Source organism: Prenolepis imparis, unplaced genomic scaffold, assembly GCF_030444845.1.
Source record: "Prenolepis imparis isolate NDT839.2.m4 unplaced genomic scaffold, iyPreImpa1.0 SCAF_3, whole genome shotgun sequence".
Taxonomy (NCBI): domain Eukaryota; kingdom Metazoa; phylum Arthropoda; class Insecta; order Hymenoptera; family Formicidae; genus Prenolepis; species Prenolepis imparis.
This window is the reverse complement of record NW_028141161.1, coordinates 21,644,001-21,658,853: the sequence shown is the minus strand read 5'-3', so window position 1 is coordinate 21,658,853 and position 14,853 is coordinate 21,644,001. Positions and strand designations below refer to the sequence as shown.

Sequence of the window (14,853 nt, the reverse complement as noted above, 5' to 3'; positions counted from 1 at the left end):
TTTAAAATAATAGTACGTAATAAAAATTAAAAAATGTTTTAAATAAAATGTTATAGTACTTTAAACTCGATTAATTTCTCCTTAATTTTCGCAAAAAACATTTAAACTTTGAATTCAAAAATTAAGGCCTGTCTAAGTCGTAGAACATTTCTTTTTCACGGTGTTGATTATCAGACTCGATTTGCGTTGTGCGTTATATTCGTAGCATCAAGAGGCTGTCATCGCCAGGGTTAACAGTTTAACAGTTTGTCCAAAATAAAATAAAATAAAATAATATGTTTTAAATAATGTTTTAATACTTTAAATTTGATTAATATTTTCGACAGTTATATTAAGTTGATTTCTGTCAAAAAAATATTAATTGCAGACAAAGTATATATTATAAGTCTATGTTATATATAACATATTATATTATTTACAAAATATTATAATTAAAATAATATTTTGTAAGTAATATAATATGTTATAATATTTTATCCGCGAATAATATTTTTTGACAGAAATATCAGCTGATAACTGACAAAAATATTAATCGAGTTTAAAGTATTATAACATATTATTAAAACATATTATTTTATTTTATTTTATTTTGGACAAACTGTCAAACTGCTAACCCTCGCGACTATTAAACTATGTATACATCTATTAGCTCATAATATAATTGAAGCTCTATATATATTTCAAATATATATTATACAGTAATTAAAAATAATTTTTACTAATTAATAATTTTAATAAATATTATTTTAAATTTTTATGCACGCACAAATATATGTTCACGATTTTACTATCTAATCTTAAAAAGAGAAGAGAAATTACTTTAAATATATATTTTAATAATATCAAACATATAATAAAATTGACGAATTGGTATCTTTATTTTTGGTCACGTGACGTCTTTTGACGCTAAAAATGAGCGTCGAGCGTCGGCATGAAAAGGCACCTTTACGTTTTACTCACAAGATAGTTTCTTTGGTGTTATCTTCGATATTGAATCACGATCCTTCGTTTTCTACTTGGAAATTAACCTACGAATATAACGCACAACGCAAATCGACAAAGAGCCAATCAGCATCGCGAAAAAGCGACAACAATGTCAATAACATGCCTTTTTTAGAAAGGGGAAATAAAACTAATTCCACTATTATGCACAAATTTTATCAAATTAATAGATTCAATAGAAGACTTACATTCGTTATCTTTTTAATTATATGCAGTCATAAAAAATCATTATATTAAAAAAATTATCTTGTTTCAATATAAACTGTATCATGCAACAGATGCGGGATAGATAGGACGAAAGATCTTGAAGAACATGTATAATACACAGTGGGTATTCATGTAATTCAGTGAAAATCGCATTATTATTCTCTCAATATTTTTGATATACAATTATTAATTAATTAGATACAGGAACACTTTAACGTTCGAGTGATATTAATTGATGATAATCAATTACGTACAATTTAAAAAACGTCAACCACCGTCGATTCGCGGCAGTGCGATCGAATTTATAAATAAACGGTACGTGCGTCGTTTCTAGTTTTTTTTTTCCTCCTCGGTTTTCCCATAGGGAATCACGCGTAGGAAGCGAGCTCCGTTAAATTAGAACAAAATTGAATCATCGATTTAAAGGGCCACCTGATAAAAAACCGACGTGCAGTTTTTACATTGTACTTTCAATTAAATGATTGTTACAATTTAAGCCCTTCAGTCTCAAATTTTAATTTGATTTTTTTCTTAGGTAAAAAATCTCTATTTTTTTTACAATTTCTCTGATGCAAGATAGAGATGCAAGTCAACTGGAACTAACGTTATTTTTTACAAATCGAAAGAATAAGTAATAGATTAGGTATTTCTTTATGCTACTGCGATCTTTAAAATGTAATATGCTTCGACTATATAAGAATTGACTGTGTCTGTTGTAAAAATATATAATATAGATAGAGTTTGTATATACATATACATATATACATGCATGATATATAGGAGCGTTAAAATTAAATAAGATTTATATATATTATAATAAATAATCGAATAATATATCGAGATAATAAAATTATAATAATCGTAATGTAATCAGTATTTTTTATTTACTAATTAAAGAATATAAAAGAATTTGATAAAACATTTGATGATGATTAAACAAAAATCCACTTGATTAATCAAATCCAATGTTTATTGCTAGATTTCGATAGGATATCCAACTAACAGTCTATACTTATATAGGCAAAGATGACATTTTTAATTTCGTAATAAGAGTTAGAACTTGAGCAATTCGGAGGGATAAGATTAAGATTGTCCAGAAAAGTCATCTTCTAAAAAAAAAGTTTCATGTATACAATGAAACACGCGCGCGATTATATATATAGTGCCTATAAAATAAATATTACAATATAAAATTGTATGCCTGCATCAAAGATCTCCAGATCGGAGATTTTTCTTCTTCGTCCGGAGAGATTCCGGTTCAAAATCGAATATTTGACAATTCTCGATAAGACTGAAAGGTTTAAATAAACTGCTATGAACAAATCCGCGATATACGAGGCGGATAATCGTCGATATATCGGTGTAAATACAATTTTGAGGGAATATATTAATAATATTGGACACAAAATGTTTTTCCTATCTCTTTTTCTCTTTCAGGATTGGGCCCCTGTACTGCATTTATAAATATCTCTCAACCTTCTCTTTCTTACTCTTTCTTTTTTTCTTAGGCTTATTTCGATCTTACTGTACTAAAAAGGCACATGTTTCCGCACCTGATAATACATTATTACAATCTAAATGCTAATGATTTTTCTTTTTTTTTTCCACCGGTGTTCGCCGTTCCGATATCAAAATTGCGTGTTTGGATACATGTACTGTAAATCGTCATGTATGTGTTTAGGCCCTATGCTTGCTAATTGTAAGATTTCGCAATAATGTCGGATGGATGATCATGACACAACGGTAATAGTGGCACAACAAAATACGAAAAAAGGGGAAAAAAAAAAAAACGAAAAAAAAAAGAAAAAAAACATGATTTGCACGCAATTTTTTCCTCAAATTTTATATTCTCCGAAACATTGCATGTCGCATTGCGTGAAATTTCTGATCCATCAGAAAAGTAATGAAATTAAATATACAGCGCATAATGTGAAAACAATGAAAAATTATAATCACGTGTAATGTAAAGTATAATCCTTTTTTTAAAAGCAATACAAGTTTCGATTCATTCATGTGTCATTATAACATATGTTTTTCGTATTAATAGACGTTGTCAGTTTTCGTAATTATGGAGCGACAAAACACTGAATCACTGAACAAAGATATGTGAAGTTAAAAAAGTATTTGATAATCATGTTTTATCACATATGGTCAGATTTTTTGATGGCAACTTTTCGGAAAAACTATGAAATGAAAGAACCGCGCGCTGGCAAAATTTTAGTTTAAGGATGTGATAAAGCATGATCACCAAATGGTTTTCTTAATTTTTCATAACAATCCGTGACGTTGTTCTCCTTTAATAAAAAGAAAAAAATGTATATTTTTGTTTAACATTTTGCCATCCCAAAACGAAAACAGTGAGATCTACTAATACACTCTTAATGTTATGATACATGAACGCACTGAGCGAATCGGAACTTGGATTACACACTTTTAAAGGATTATACATTCTGTGCAAATTCAATCTCGTTACTTTCTGACAGACTATGTATATTATATATATTAAACAAGACGCATGATGACCTATTCACGTAAAATACACAATATCTTAAGACGCCAATTTATGATCTCTCTCTCTCTCTCTCTCTCTCTCTCTCTCTCTCTCTCTCTCTCTCTCTCTCTCTCTCTCTCTCTCTCCTTTCTCTCTCACTCTTTCTCCTATATAAGTTTAGTGCCTACGCGGACCTTACTAAGGCGATCAACTACGCGATCACTACCTTTGTACAGTCGTTTGGAGAACTATGGGAAGTCTTCGAGAGGAAGAAATTGTTCAGCCGGTCGTAATGTATTCGGTACATTGATTCGACGCATTGTTGTTGTCCAAATTGCCCCGTAAAAGTGACGTTAGATACCAAACCAGACGGAATTACGGCAAATAATTTCGCTTGGCAAAGTCCGTATTGACGTAATAGTTGTCATCCTGTCGCGAAACAGTCACACTACATACTAATTTATGTACAATAAAAAGCGCTGTCGCGCACGAGTTATGTAAATTCGTTGATAAAGTAATCTCGAAAAGTAACACAAAAAAAGAACGTTCTTCTCTGCCCTAGATACGCGTAAACGATTTTGAAAAATCGGAAGTAGGCAGTGAGAAGAAGAGTCAAACGTTCTTCCGAGGACATTCGACCGACACAGTTTATCGTGAGGCCGTTTATCTCTTTCCTTTCCACATCCGTTCATCCGTGCAACGATATTGCTCGATTCGATAATTTCTTTTTCTGATCGATTAAAACTACTTTCTTAGGCAATTATGAAAGATGGAGGCCGCGTGACAAGCGTTAATATGTATATATGTATAAATATCGAGTGAATCGACTTGCCGGCCTAATGTGTATATTGTATATGTGTGCGCGCGCGTGTCGGATCCCTTAAATATTTATTGCGGCACTTGGTTAAAAATCGTGCATGTTTTTCTCTCGCTCGTTTTTTTTTCTATTCAGTCTATTACTCGAGCGCTTTAACTTGCGCCATCACTTTGCCTTCCCAGAGTGGCAAAACCTCGGAATCGTCCGTTATCTCTTCCTGAATGACTTTCGTATCCAAGTCCTCGCACTCCGTTTTAAAGAAATATCTACGATAAAGAAAAAAGAATTATAAAATTAGCGAAATTAGTACAAGTATTGATAGCAAGGCTGCGGTAATGTTATAAATATTTATTATACGTTACCGGTAGCTCCCTTTCTTCGGAAGATACTCCTTGAACTGTTTTAAAGTGACGTTGTGACCAGGAATCTTCGTCCTGTATGGAAACTGCTCGTCACAGAAACTGAACACAACAATGGTAAAATCGCCCGCGTCCTGCTTCGGTTTCCTCAACGTGGACTGATTGGACTGAACGTACGATTGACTCTGCGACGCGGACTCGTACGTCTGTTTAGAAACGTTCAAATGTCGTTGCTTGCAACTGGCGCGCATTCTATTTTCCTCCATTAATCTCCTACATGTCTCCTCTAATTGTATAACCTGCAACATATATACATTTGTAACGTATATACTGTCAAACGAAGAGAGAGATAGAGAGAGGAGAGGAATAGTTTCGATTTACCGTGTGAGGTGGCGTTAAAGGTGGCATTCCTGGATCAGCAACAAACGGTTGAGCAGGTACACCCATACTCCACGTTTCTCTATTCGGTCTTTCCAAAGATCCACTACGCGAACCGAATCTCTTGCCGTGACGACTACTATGTTTCAGATCCGCCTTCTTGTCTGCTTCCTTAAACCGGGGCATCAGACGAATATCCTTATTTATGGAAGGCGGCACGTCGCTGACGACGCTCACTCCACTATCTGTTAATTCTGCCATCGATTTCTTTGTGGCTGATCGTCTTGTTACGTCCGACCTTCGGAATCTTTGTTCATGACCTGCAAATGAGAAAACGTTTTACTTTAGCGATCGTAATTCGATTCGCGCATATGTATAAATCGAATCGTTCGTTTGATTTTTACCCTGGAGATACAGATCCTGCTTGTGGAGGGAATCGGCATAATCGGATGGCACGGATTTAGATTTGGGCAGATGCGAGCCTAACGAACTCATGGAACTAGCACCGACGAGGTCGCTACCATCCTGGAAATCGTGGATATTACCGCTATCCACTGAGAATGTGGAGTCCACATCTTTTTCTTTCCTCTGCTTGTAAGATCGTGGATGATTGTGCGCGGGACGTCTCCTCTCAGGCGAAAGCCTGGGGGTTCTCGACGGTGTCTGATCCGACCAGACGCGAGACACGTGTTCGTCGAGGATCGCCTGATCGCTATCCTCCTCCAGGAACAATTTCTCCTTCAGCGTGTCGTCCAGAGTCTTGTGGGCTGCCCCGTTCATCGCGTCTAACGACGCGTCGTTACCGACTGACAGATCGTCCTCTTGCAAATACTTGTCCAATTTCTCCTGCGTTTTCTGTTCTCGCGCCAGAATTTCCAATTTATGCGTGAGCATTTCTGCGAACTGCTTCGCCGGCATCTGTTTCGGAGACGCCATACGCTGGGTTCGCGGAACGACGTGGTGCACCATGGATTCACGATTTATATTAGCGGATTCTTTGATCGCCCTACTAGATTGCTTCGCGTATTGCTTTTTGCTCCTCTGTCTGCCGCTCGTTCCGTCGCTGTGGATAAGTTGCAAATACGAATTAATAACAAGTATTATTATTACTATTAATTCGATCTGACATTAAATATAAAAAATTTTTATGTAATTAAAGTAAAAATTAGACACTCTCTTTTGGATGCAAAATAAAAGAAGCTATGCAAAATTAAGAAAAAAAAAAGAAGAAACTTACATGGATCCATCGTTGAGGGACATATTGTCCACTTCGGTACGTGCATCACTGCTCAAACTCTGAAGCTCGGAATCCTGTCTGGATACTGGATTGTAGGAGGAATATTGTGCGTGCAATCTGGATACGTGCATGTGATACGGACTAGTCCCATGTTGCAAGTAAATGCTACAAACGCCACGCAAAACAGCAAAACAAGAACAACTAAATAAACAAGTAAAAAAAAATGGGATATGGTTTACAAACAAAAAATAAAATAAAATAAAAAATATACATATAATTGGGCATGATTAAAAAAAAACAACAAAAACGTTATTACGGGGGGGGGGGGGGTGTCTTCCAACGATGTCAATTGCTCGGGAATCGGTGACAATAAAATGTAAACTTAAAATTTAATTTAGATTATGCAAGAGTTTCATCACATCAAGCTTCAAAAAGAAACGATAGCGCTGTTAAGGCATTCATCGCAGGACTGATTTGAAGCGTACTGTACAGAATGACGAATGGTACTTCAATGTAAGGCTCGGTAATTTGAAGAAAAGCGCATTTACCCTGCGAACGCCTCCGGCCTCGGTCGTAGATCCATTGCTCTACTCTGTTGGGTAGCCATCAGAACATCTTTGGTTAATCTTAATTCCCTCAGTTCTCCGGGTGTTCCGCAAGTCGAGTGCGAATTGTGCATAAAGTCATACTCGCTGTCTTCGTGCACGGTAGGCAGCAGACTCGGACCGCAGGAGATGGACATCTCGCGACTGCCCGAGCCTGAGCTTGGACAACCGCCCGAATCGGTATTCTGGCAGGATTGAACGTAGTGAAGATACACGTCGGATTGAAGGAAGTTGGGATACGTCGTCTCGTTGATCAGTCGTTCGACTTCCAGCTGCACGATATCGAATACCTTCTGATCGGCGCGGCCTTCTTTGACCCGCCGATCCGCCTCCTTCATCACATCTTCTGGTATGGTTAGTTGAGACTTGAGAAAAAACCTCCGATAGATGAGTTTCACCAGCTGCGAGATCCTGTCGACGTCCTTTTGCTCCTTGAGACCCTCGCAGGCAAACCAGAAATTGAGCGGATCCAAGTGTCCCTCTTGATCCAGGTACTTCTTGAATAGCTCCAGACCGACCGAATCCTCTAACAGGGAGTGCAGATTTCTCGCCCATCTTGCATAAGCGGGAGGCGAATTGCTCTCCATGGTAGTGGTTCCGCAACAACCCTCCGGTTCGAATCCCAATGGCGCGGAAGCATCGCAATCACCGCTGGAGGCGTGCGGTGTCGCGAATGAAGAACGTCTAGGTGTCAGAGCGGGACTCTGTGGACGGATCCGGCTGACATAGCTTCCGGTTTCCTCTCCTAAAACACGCGGAGATATTTTATTGAAATAAGTTTCATAGCATTGGTATATTTTCTTTATAAAATCAAGCATTTAGATTCTATTATTGTCATGCAATTGAAAAAAAGCCATAAATTATCAACAAAATCTAATAATCTTTATATTGTACTTTTTGAGAGTAAGATATATTTTTTAAATATTTTTTTTTACAAAAAAAAATGTAAAAGTTTTTAGGGCTACAATCGCAGTTGTAAAAAAATATATAAGCTAACACTGACTCATATGACTTTCTTTCATATGCATATATTCTGCCCTGACGTCTCGTTTAATTTAAGCTTGTTTCATCTTACCTGGCACTGGTGGCCTGGGAGAGTTCTCATTGAAGCAACGCGCTTCGTTGTGTCGAGGTGCGCTCATCCTATCTATTATAGCCTTCATGTACTATTTTGTTATCTACGCTTAATACTCGCCCGCGATGCCTCTTAGAGGACATGGTTAGTCCCGACCTGAAACATACAGAGATTTTACAATATAAATCTGACTTATAACATTTTGTATTTTTACAACAAAATACAATGTGTGAGAAAATATATATAAATATGTAAATACATAAAAACAACCGCCAAGATATTTTATTTAATCACAATGAAACAAAGTATATGTATTCAATCACAATCTTTATAATTAATAATTAATAAATAAAAAAATTACATTTTGATGAAAAGAAAAATGAAATATACAAATTGAAATAAAACCAGAAAGATTGTATCTTTAATACAATACTTTTATCATCAGTATAAATGTCTGCTAAACAAAGAAAGAATATAAAGATTTTATTGATTTCAGCGTAGAACTCTGCGGAGGAGCAGAGAGTTGGTACGTGCTAACAAAGAATGGAAATCTGGGATGCTGGATCGATGGAGCTCTGCGGTGAGTCATATCTCTCAATTAAGCAGCTAAGGGAGGCTTTTTCTGTTGTCAGGAACTGTAAGGGTGGAGCATAGCGAAGGAACCATCTCCTAGCAGGCTGCGCAGAGGGATGCATCTCTGCGTATACATATATATATGAACACTCCTATTGGTCTGTTGCGCAGACCATTTTGTGTGGTATTGATCCAAACCTATAACGCAATCCATTGAATGCTCTTGCCAGCTCTGAAAATGTCTATATCTATCTTTTGTGAGTTTAATATCCTGTATATTACTGAAATCGAGATCTAACATAGCAGAAAAATATTAATAGATTTATGAAGTAAGGCAATCTGTGGAAGAAAAGGCCATTATATCTCTGGGGTCTGCCCCTTTGTTACAGCAGGGCATAGAAATGTAGTTCACATGACCCGCACCTTAAGTGGCAAATGTGCAACTATATGCTTGAGTAAGGGATATTACTCCTTGTATGCACAATTAACAATTGTTGCTTCTATTACATTAATGCAAATCAAATTACAATGGAAGATCAAAACTTATATGGCATATATATATAACATTAATTATACAAATTTAAAAGAGAAATTCTTTATATATATTCATATAGTATGTAATAAATTGATATCACAGACTTGTAAACAATTTATAAGTTAATAGTTTTGATATTACTATATGCCATATGTCGCTGTTATTGTAGGGCTATTGGAGAGAGAAGGTACAGCTCTCTAATAAGTGTGGAAATTTGATCCCGACCCATACAAGGAAAGAAATATGAAATGAGAAGCTGTCATAGTGAATCATCTCGCTCCACTGCACATTTACCTGAGTCAAAAGAGAAGAATCAAAGTACATACCATCTTAACGGTGGAATCTAACACAGGCAGCCTTCAAATTTGTTAAATCTACAAGGATCTATTATGATTCTGATGAAAGTGGAGCGATCCTGTTAACTACAAACACTGCAAAAACCTCTTTGTTAGATTGCAAGTCTGCGATCCCTTCGATAGCACTGCTGGAGGCACACTGAACTAAGGCTGCGTCCTGACCAGGACTGACGCCACATTGATATAGCGATGGCAGAGTAGGGGTAGAAGCTAGAGTCCTTGCGGACTACATTGATTCAGATTTCCAGAGAGATGCCTTATGAGAAGTACTTTCACGTATCATTCCTAAAAGAACCAAAATTCTCTAGCTTTTACTTCTAGTACTAACCCTGTGTTTTCATAGGATTCATTACAAATATATTGCATTATTAAAATCAGAATCATAAGATATAACATAGAAGAATTATTTTCAATCAACATGAAGAGTAGTATATCACTTCACTTGTTGCTCTATAATTACAACCGTACATTACACTTGTGTCCAGCTTTGCTTAATACACAATTCTCTTTTATATATTCACGCTAATTAATCTATCTGCCTCCTAATGTCTGTGTGAGAAAGGGAAGAAGAAAAATATATATAAATAAATAAATCTTGGCGACTGTGCTTGAGAATTTCTCCGGACAATCGCGACCGATATACTCTTACAAACAACTTGGCGAACGTAATAATCGACTTCGAATTCCTCTGATTGTACCACTGTACCTCTTTTACGAGCAAGTCCGAAAGCTGGACCCGTCTCTCAAACACGAGATACCGCCCCCCCCCCCCCCCTCGGTGAAAAGGGGGAGAAAAACGTTTGTCAGCAACGGCGGCCGCGAGGTATTAACTTAAGAGGCTTTCTCGGCCGTATCAATTCGCTCGCGGACATTCTTCTCTCATTGTCTGAGATCCCCGCGTTCATTCTCGGACGGACGGAGGATCTCTCTCGATTCGATTCACGGATCAACTTCTTCTCTTCCTCGTGGCGACGATGAAACGCGTCCCGCCGCACGATCCTTGCCGGTCGCGTTGTTGTTGTTGTTGTTCTCTTATTCGACGTTTTTTTCACATGGTCAAACTGCATCGCTCTTTTTCTCCACCGGGAAAGCGAACTTCCCGTATCCGATCCTGACGATGAATTAGTTGTCAATCGTAGAGATTTCTCAAATAACACGTATATCTACTCAGGAACTCGGAAACTATCCATTTTCCTCCCCTTGCTCCTCCCGGGAATATTTGACAAGTCGGTGTCGCCATCTGTCGCGCGATAGGGGACACCGCGTACATTGAAAGTTGCAAACGGAACAATCTATCTTGCCGATCGTTTTCGAATTTCCGTAGGAGGATGCAGAGAAGCGTTTCATTATATTTACTTATGCATATAAGGTAAATAGTGAATTGACATTTCAAATTTACTATTACCGGAATATACTATTATCACAAAGAGTAGAGTATTATAACACGTGTCATTTCAACTGTCAAAAGAACCCACGTGGCCAAGTATTAAATGACGATTTTGATGTCGAACGACATCATTTGCTAGGAAAGCTTTTGTTTGATCACAAAACCCTTTTATTATTTATAAATTTATAATATTAAATTAAATATGTAATATAAATAATTTAAAATAATTTGATATAAATTTATAATTAATAAATCAAAATCCACTATTAGTTACAATCACGCGATATTGAATCTGCCATTAAATTTTCCTATTGAATTTGCATTATTAAATTAAAACGTCAACTTTTACTAAATAATTATTTTAAAAAATCACAAATTAGATCAATATACAGATTATATCAGTATATACTAAAGACACTATAAAAGATAAAAGTAATCACAATTTTACATTCTAAATAAATAAATACCATGAAGTATTTCATGTGATCCTCTTTAAAACATTATAATTGTAATTTCTTAGTCAACATCATTAATCGCACTAATCCCTCCACAATTTTCGCCGAAGAAAAAACCTTCATATTTGTACCTTCCCTTAGACTCAATTGCATAAGGGAAATCGGTAACTGGAGAGATTACAGAATTACAAGATTTAACGAAATTCACCCTTCCCTGCCCTCTCTTTACACCCTTAAATCGGAAAGATTCGTCGACGTCCTCTCTTAATAGTTCGTCGCGTTTACTTTCGCGATTTTTAATTATATGTTAGCGCGTTGTAGGAATAATTATACAACGCGCGACGAAAGTCATTAGGCAAATACATATGTATATGTATGAAAGGGAGGAAAGAGATGCGCAAATTAAAATTATGTTCGAGTCGCGCTAACGAATTACGCGGACGGTATATCTGTACGTATCTTAATATTCCAAACAACCATCATCGCCATCCCATTTAATGACCTTAACCCTTATACTTCCCGTGCTCTTCCCGAAAGACCAGGGAATATATTAACCTTTTCCGGCTCGGCGACTCCTCAATTGCGGAATCGCGCGCGTGATATCCTTATCTGAGTGCGCGCTTTTCCTTTCAATCCGTCGCTTTGCATTTTCTTTGAAGTCGAGGATTAACCGCAGTAAAGAGATTTTGCTCCGGATAGGGATGTCACGTAATTGCAAAAGTTACTCTTTTAGTCCAATCTTTATAATTATTTTATTCGCTACAATTATATATATGCGATGTAAAATCTACAATAATGAATCGAATGTTTCGAATTTTTATATATTTGCTTAATTGTGTAATTTTATTATTATCAGCGCCTTTTTTCTTTATTTTTATACACATAAAAGCTGTATAAATAAATTACTCGATTTTTGCATGCAAAAATAATACAGATATATGTACTTTATATATATTGAGCAGGCTTTTTATATAAAATCAGCCTTTTCATAAAACGTCAAATGTCAACGTCAAACAATCGGCATTTTATAAAAAAAATTATAAAAATAAAATAAAATTTTATATAAAAATTTAATTTAATTGTGCCTTTTTAATAAATTTACATAATATTATAAAATTCGAAATATATTCGTTTCACTTGCCAATTTTACAGTGAAGTGACCATGAGTATGAGAAATCGCGGTTCGGTCCGGCGTGAAATCACGTCCGTTTCGCGCGGTCGACGACGACGGGATCTCGCTTGAGAATACGAAAGGACGCGCGAAACACATACCGCGAAGAAGGTATTATAAGGGACACGTTCGACGAGATATTAAGATCCGTCGAGGCGTGTTTAAAGCCGCGTGTATGCGGCGAAGAAGAATTCGCGAGAATTCCCGCGTCCGTTCGCGCGAAAAAGTCTCTCTCTTCTTCCCCCGCGATATGATATTAAAATTCACACTCCCGTGACTTTCAATTCCAAAGAATTCACATCGGCGGCTTCCGGTCACCGCCGATATCCGATGCTTGTATAGAGACACGTGTTAGGATGTAAACGTGTTGGCGAATGTCCGATCTCTCGAATTCGCAAGGCAGGGTCCATTGTTTAAATAAATTTACGTCATTGTTGTAGGATCTGTCTTATGGTCAATTCGAGAAGAAAATTCGCTATTTGTGTATCTCGCGATATATCTAATTAGGGTTTCATAAACTGGCGTAGTGATGTATTGAATGATAAAAATACGTGCGGTATAATTTTTTTCAAGTGTCAAACTAATGTTAAAATAAATGCAAATAACGGAGGCTGCGGTGCGGTAATCGATAATCGCGAGCTATCGAGAGTATCGCGAGATCTTTACCGCCATCGGGATATACAATTCGAGAAACAGTTGTTGCGCCACGATAAAAAGTTCTGTTTACTAGATGCGATATTACCGACTAAAGTCCTGTACAGCATCTCGGGAGATGTGAAGTATAAGATAATAGAAAAAAAAGAAAAAAATAAAACATTAAAATATATCAAAAACTGATGTTTCAAATTGAATTATTTACACAAATGTTATAAGTTATGTCATATAAAACATTGTAGAATAACATCTATTAAAAGATAAATATGAGTTAATTAATAATTTTACTCTCAGTATATGTATAAACGCGAAAAGAATTACCATACGTATAAATAAGATACACATTTAACATACATAATGAAATTATGTCTCACGCAATAATAATTAATAAACTAATGCGCGATCGATTGCATTGCAGTAGAAGGCATTTTTCAAAAGCTGCAACGCGATCAATCGACTCGCGAAAGACAGCATTTCGGGGAGGAGGGAGAGGGGATGGAAGCTGGAAATGAGAATTGGCAGGGCCCTTTGGTCTCTCTTTCGCCGTATGAGATGCGCAACGATGGAATTGTCGAGAACGCGCTTTGAAACGCCGTCTCGTGGAGGACCATCGCGAAATGATTTGCTCATCCGAAGCCACTCGAGTGATCTGCCTGTGTGATTCGCCGCGAAAGCTTGCCCTCCCGCTGTTGCTCTACGGATTCACCCGATATATTCGCGCGATCCATTTCTCATCCCCCGTTAGGGAGAGAGTTGACGATATCTTTCTCTTATTTTACTTAAATGTGATGTTTTTTTCGCGCTAATAGATCCTTGATCTCTTTCGAACCTTTCTCTTTCAGCGACTTCAAAATTTAATTACAGAATAAGAAAATAAGAAAGAGAATTCGTAAGGGGGGATTATTAACACCGAGATATGTGTTTCGAGATGCGATTAAATTATTTTGATTAAAATTATGATACAGGTATATAATTAAAATTCCGTCAAATACGTACATATATACATACGCACAATTAAGAATGATTGAAAGAGATTAGAAAGCGGAGATATAAACGGATTGAAAGCGAGAACGACCAGCAACACCGCCGGTCTCGCTCCCGATCTCTCGCGAGGGTCGTTTATCGGCGAGCGATTAAGATTCTTTCGAAAAAACGGGAGACGAGAGGGCGAGCCGAGCTGATGCTGCGGGAAGAAGAAAGGCGCATCGGCGAACGAAGAGGAATCTTAAAGGCCATCCGACGATACACCTCTCTATGCGGCCGCTGACACGCCGGCTTTTTGTACGTCGCGATCAACGACGCGAGCTCCATTCCTCGAGCGAATCTCCCAAGAGAGTTCGAGAGTTTCTCCTTTCTATATTTTTCAGCAATCGCCGATTAAATGTAACAATAAAATCATATCAAACTGGCAGTTGCGTGTTAACAAATATTTAAATGTATAATTTATGTTAAAAGTTATGACAAAGCTAAATTAAATAATGTAAAATAATTACATTAAACGAATTCGGTAATAGAATGATATAATTAGCACTTTTAAGAGATTTATACATT

At 36.7% G+C, this 14,853-nt stretch overlaps 1 protein-coding gene and 1 long non-coding RNA gene across 4 annotated transcripts; one reads left to right on the top strand and one right to left on the bottom strand.

Moving 5' to 3' along the window:
* Positions 1-1,345: 1,345 nt before the first annotated feature.
* On the bottom strand, positions 1,346-8,309 carry Axn (protein axin). 2 transcript variants are annotated; one of them, XM_083032820.1, is made up of 7 exons: positions 8,172-8,309; positions 7,040-7,841; positions 6,492-6,656; positions 5,659-6,317; positions 5,258-5,574; positions 4,880-5,175; positions 1,346-4,783 (listed from the first exon to the last, which is right to left on the bottom strand). In XM_083032820.1, the coding sequence occupies exons 1-7, from the start codon at positions 8,257-8,259 to the stop codon at positions 4,657-4,659; spliced, it is 2,454 nt and encodes an 817-aa protein (XP_082888946.1). In that variant the 5' UTR covers positions 8,260-8,309; the 3' UTR covers positions 1,346-4,656. The 2 variants fall into 2 exon arrangements, with proteins under 2 accessions (XP_082888946.1, XP_082888947.1); XM_083032821.1 differs by lacking the exon at positions 6,492-6,656.
* LOC145933268 (uncharacterized) lies at positions 8,210-9,608 on the top strand. 2 transcript variants are annotated; one of them, XR_014424834.1, is made up of 3 exons: positions 8,210-8,315; positions 8,668-9,001; positions 9,449-9,608. It is a non-coding gene; the product is annotated as an uncharacterized LOC145933268 (long non-coding RNA). The 2 variants fall into 2 exon arrangements; XR_014424835.1 differs by lacking the exon at positions 9,449-9,608 and adding an exon at positions 9,137-9,254.
* The last annotated feature ends 5,245 nt before the right edge of the window (positions 9,609-14,853 follow it).

Coding starts and splice junctions, on each gene's coding strand:
- Axn (XM_083032820.1), bottom strand. CDS start 8,259: ATGAAGGCTATAATAGATAGGATGAGCGCACCTCGACACAACGAAGCG. Junction 6,318..6,491: donor TCCCTCAACGATGGATCCAT/GTAAGTTTCTTC, acceptor ACTTATCCACAG/CGACGGAACGAGCGGCAGAC. Junction 4,784..4,879: donor CCGAAGAAAGGGAGCTACCG/GTAACGTATAAT, acceptor TCTTTATCGTAG/ATATTTCTTTAAAACGGAGT.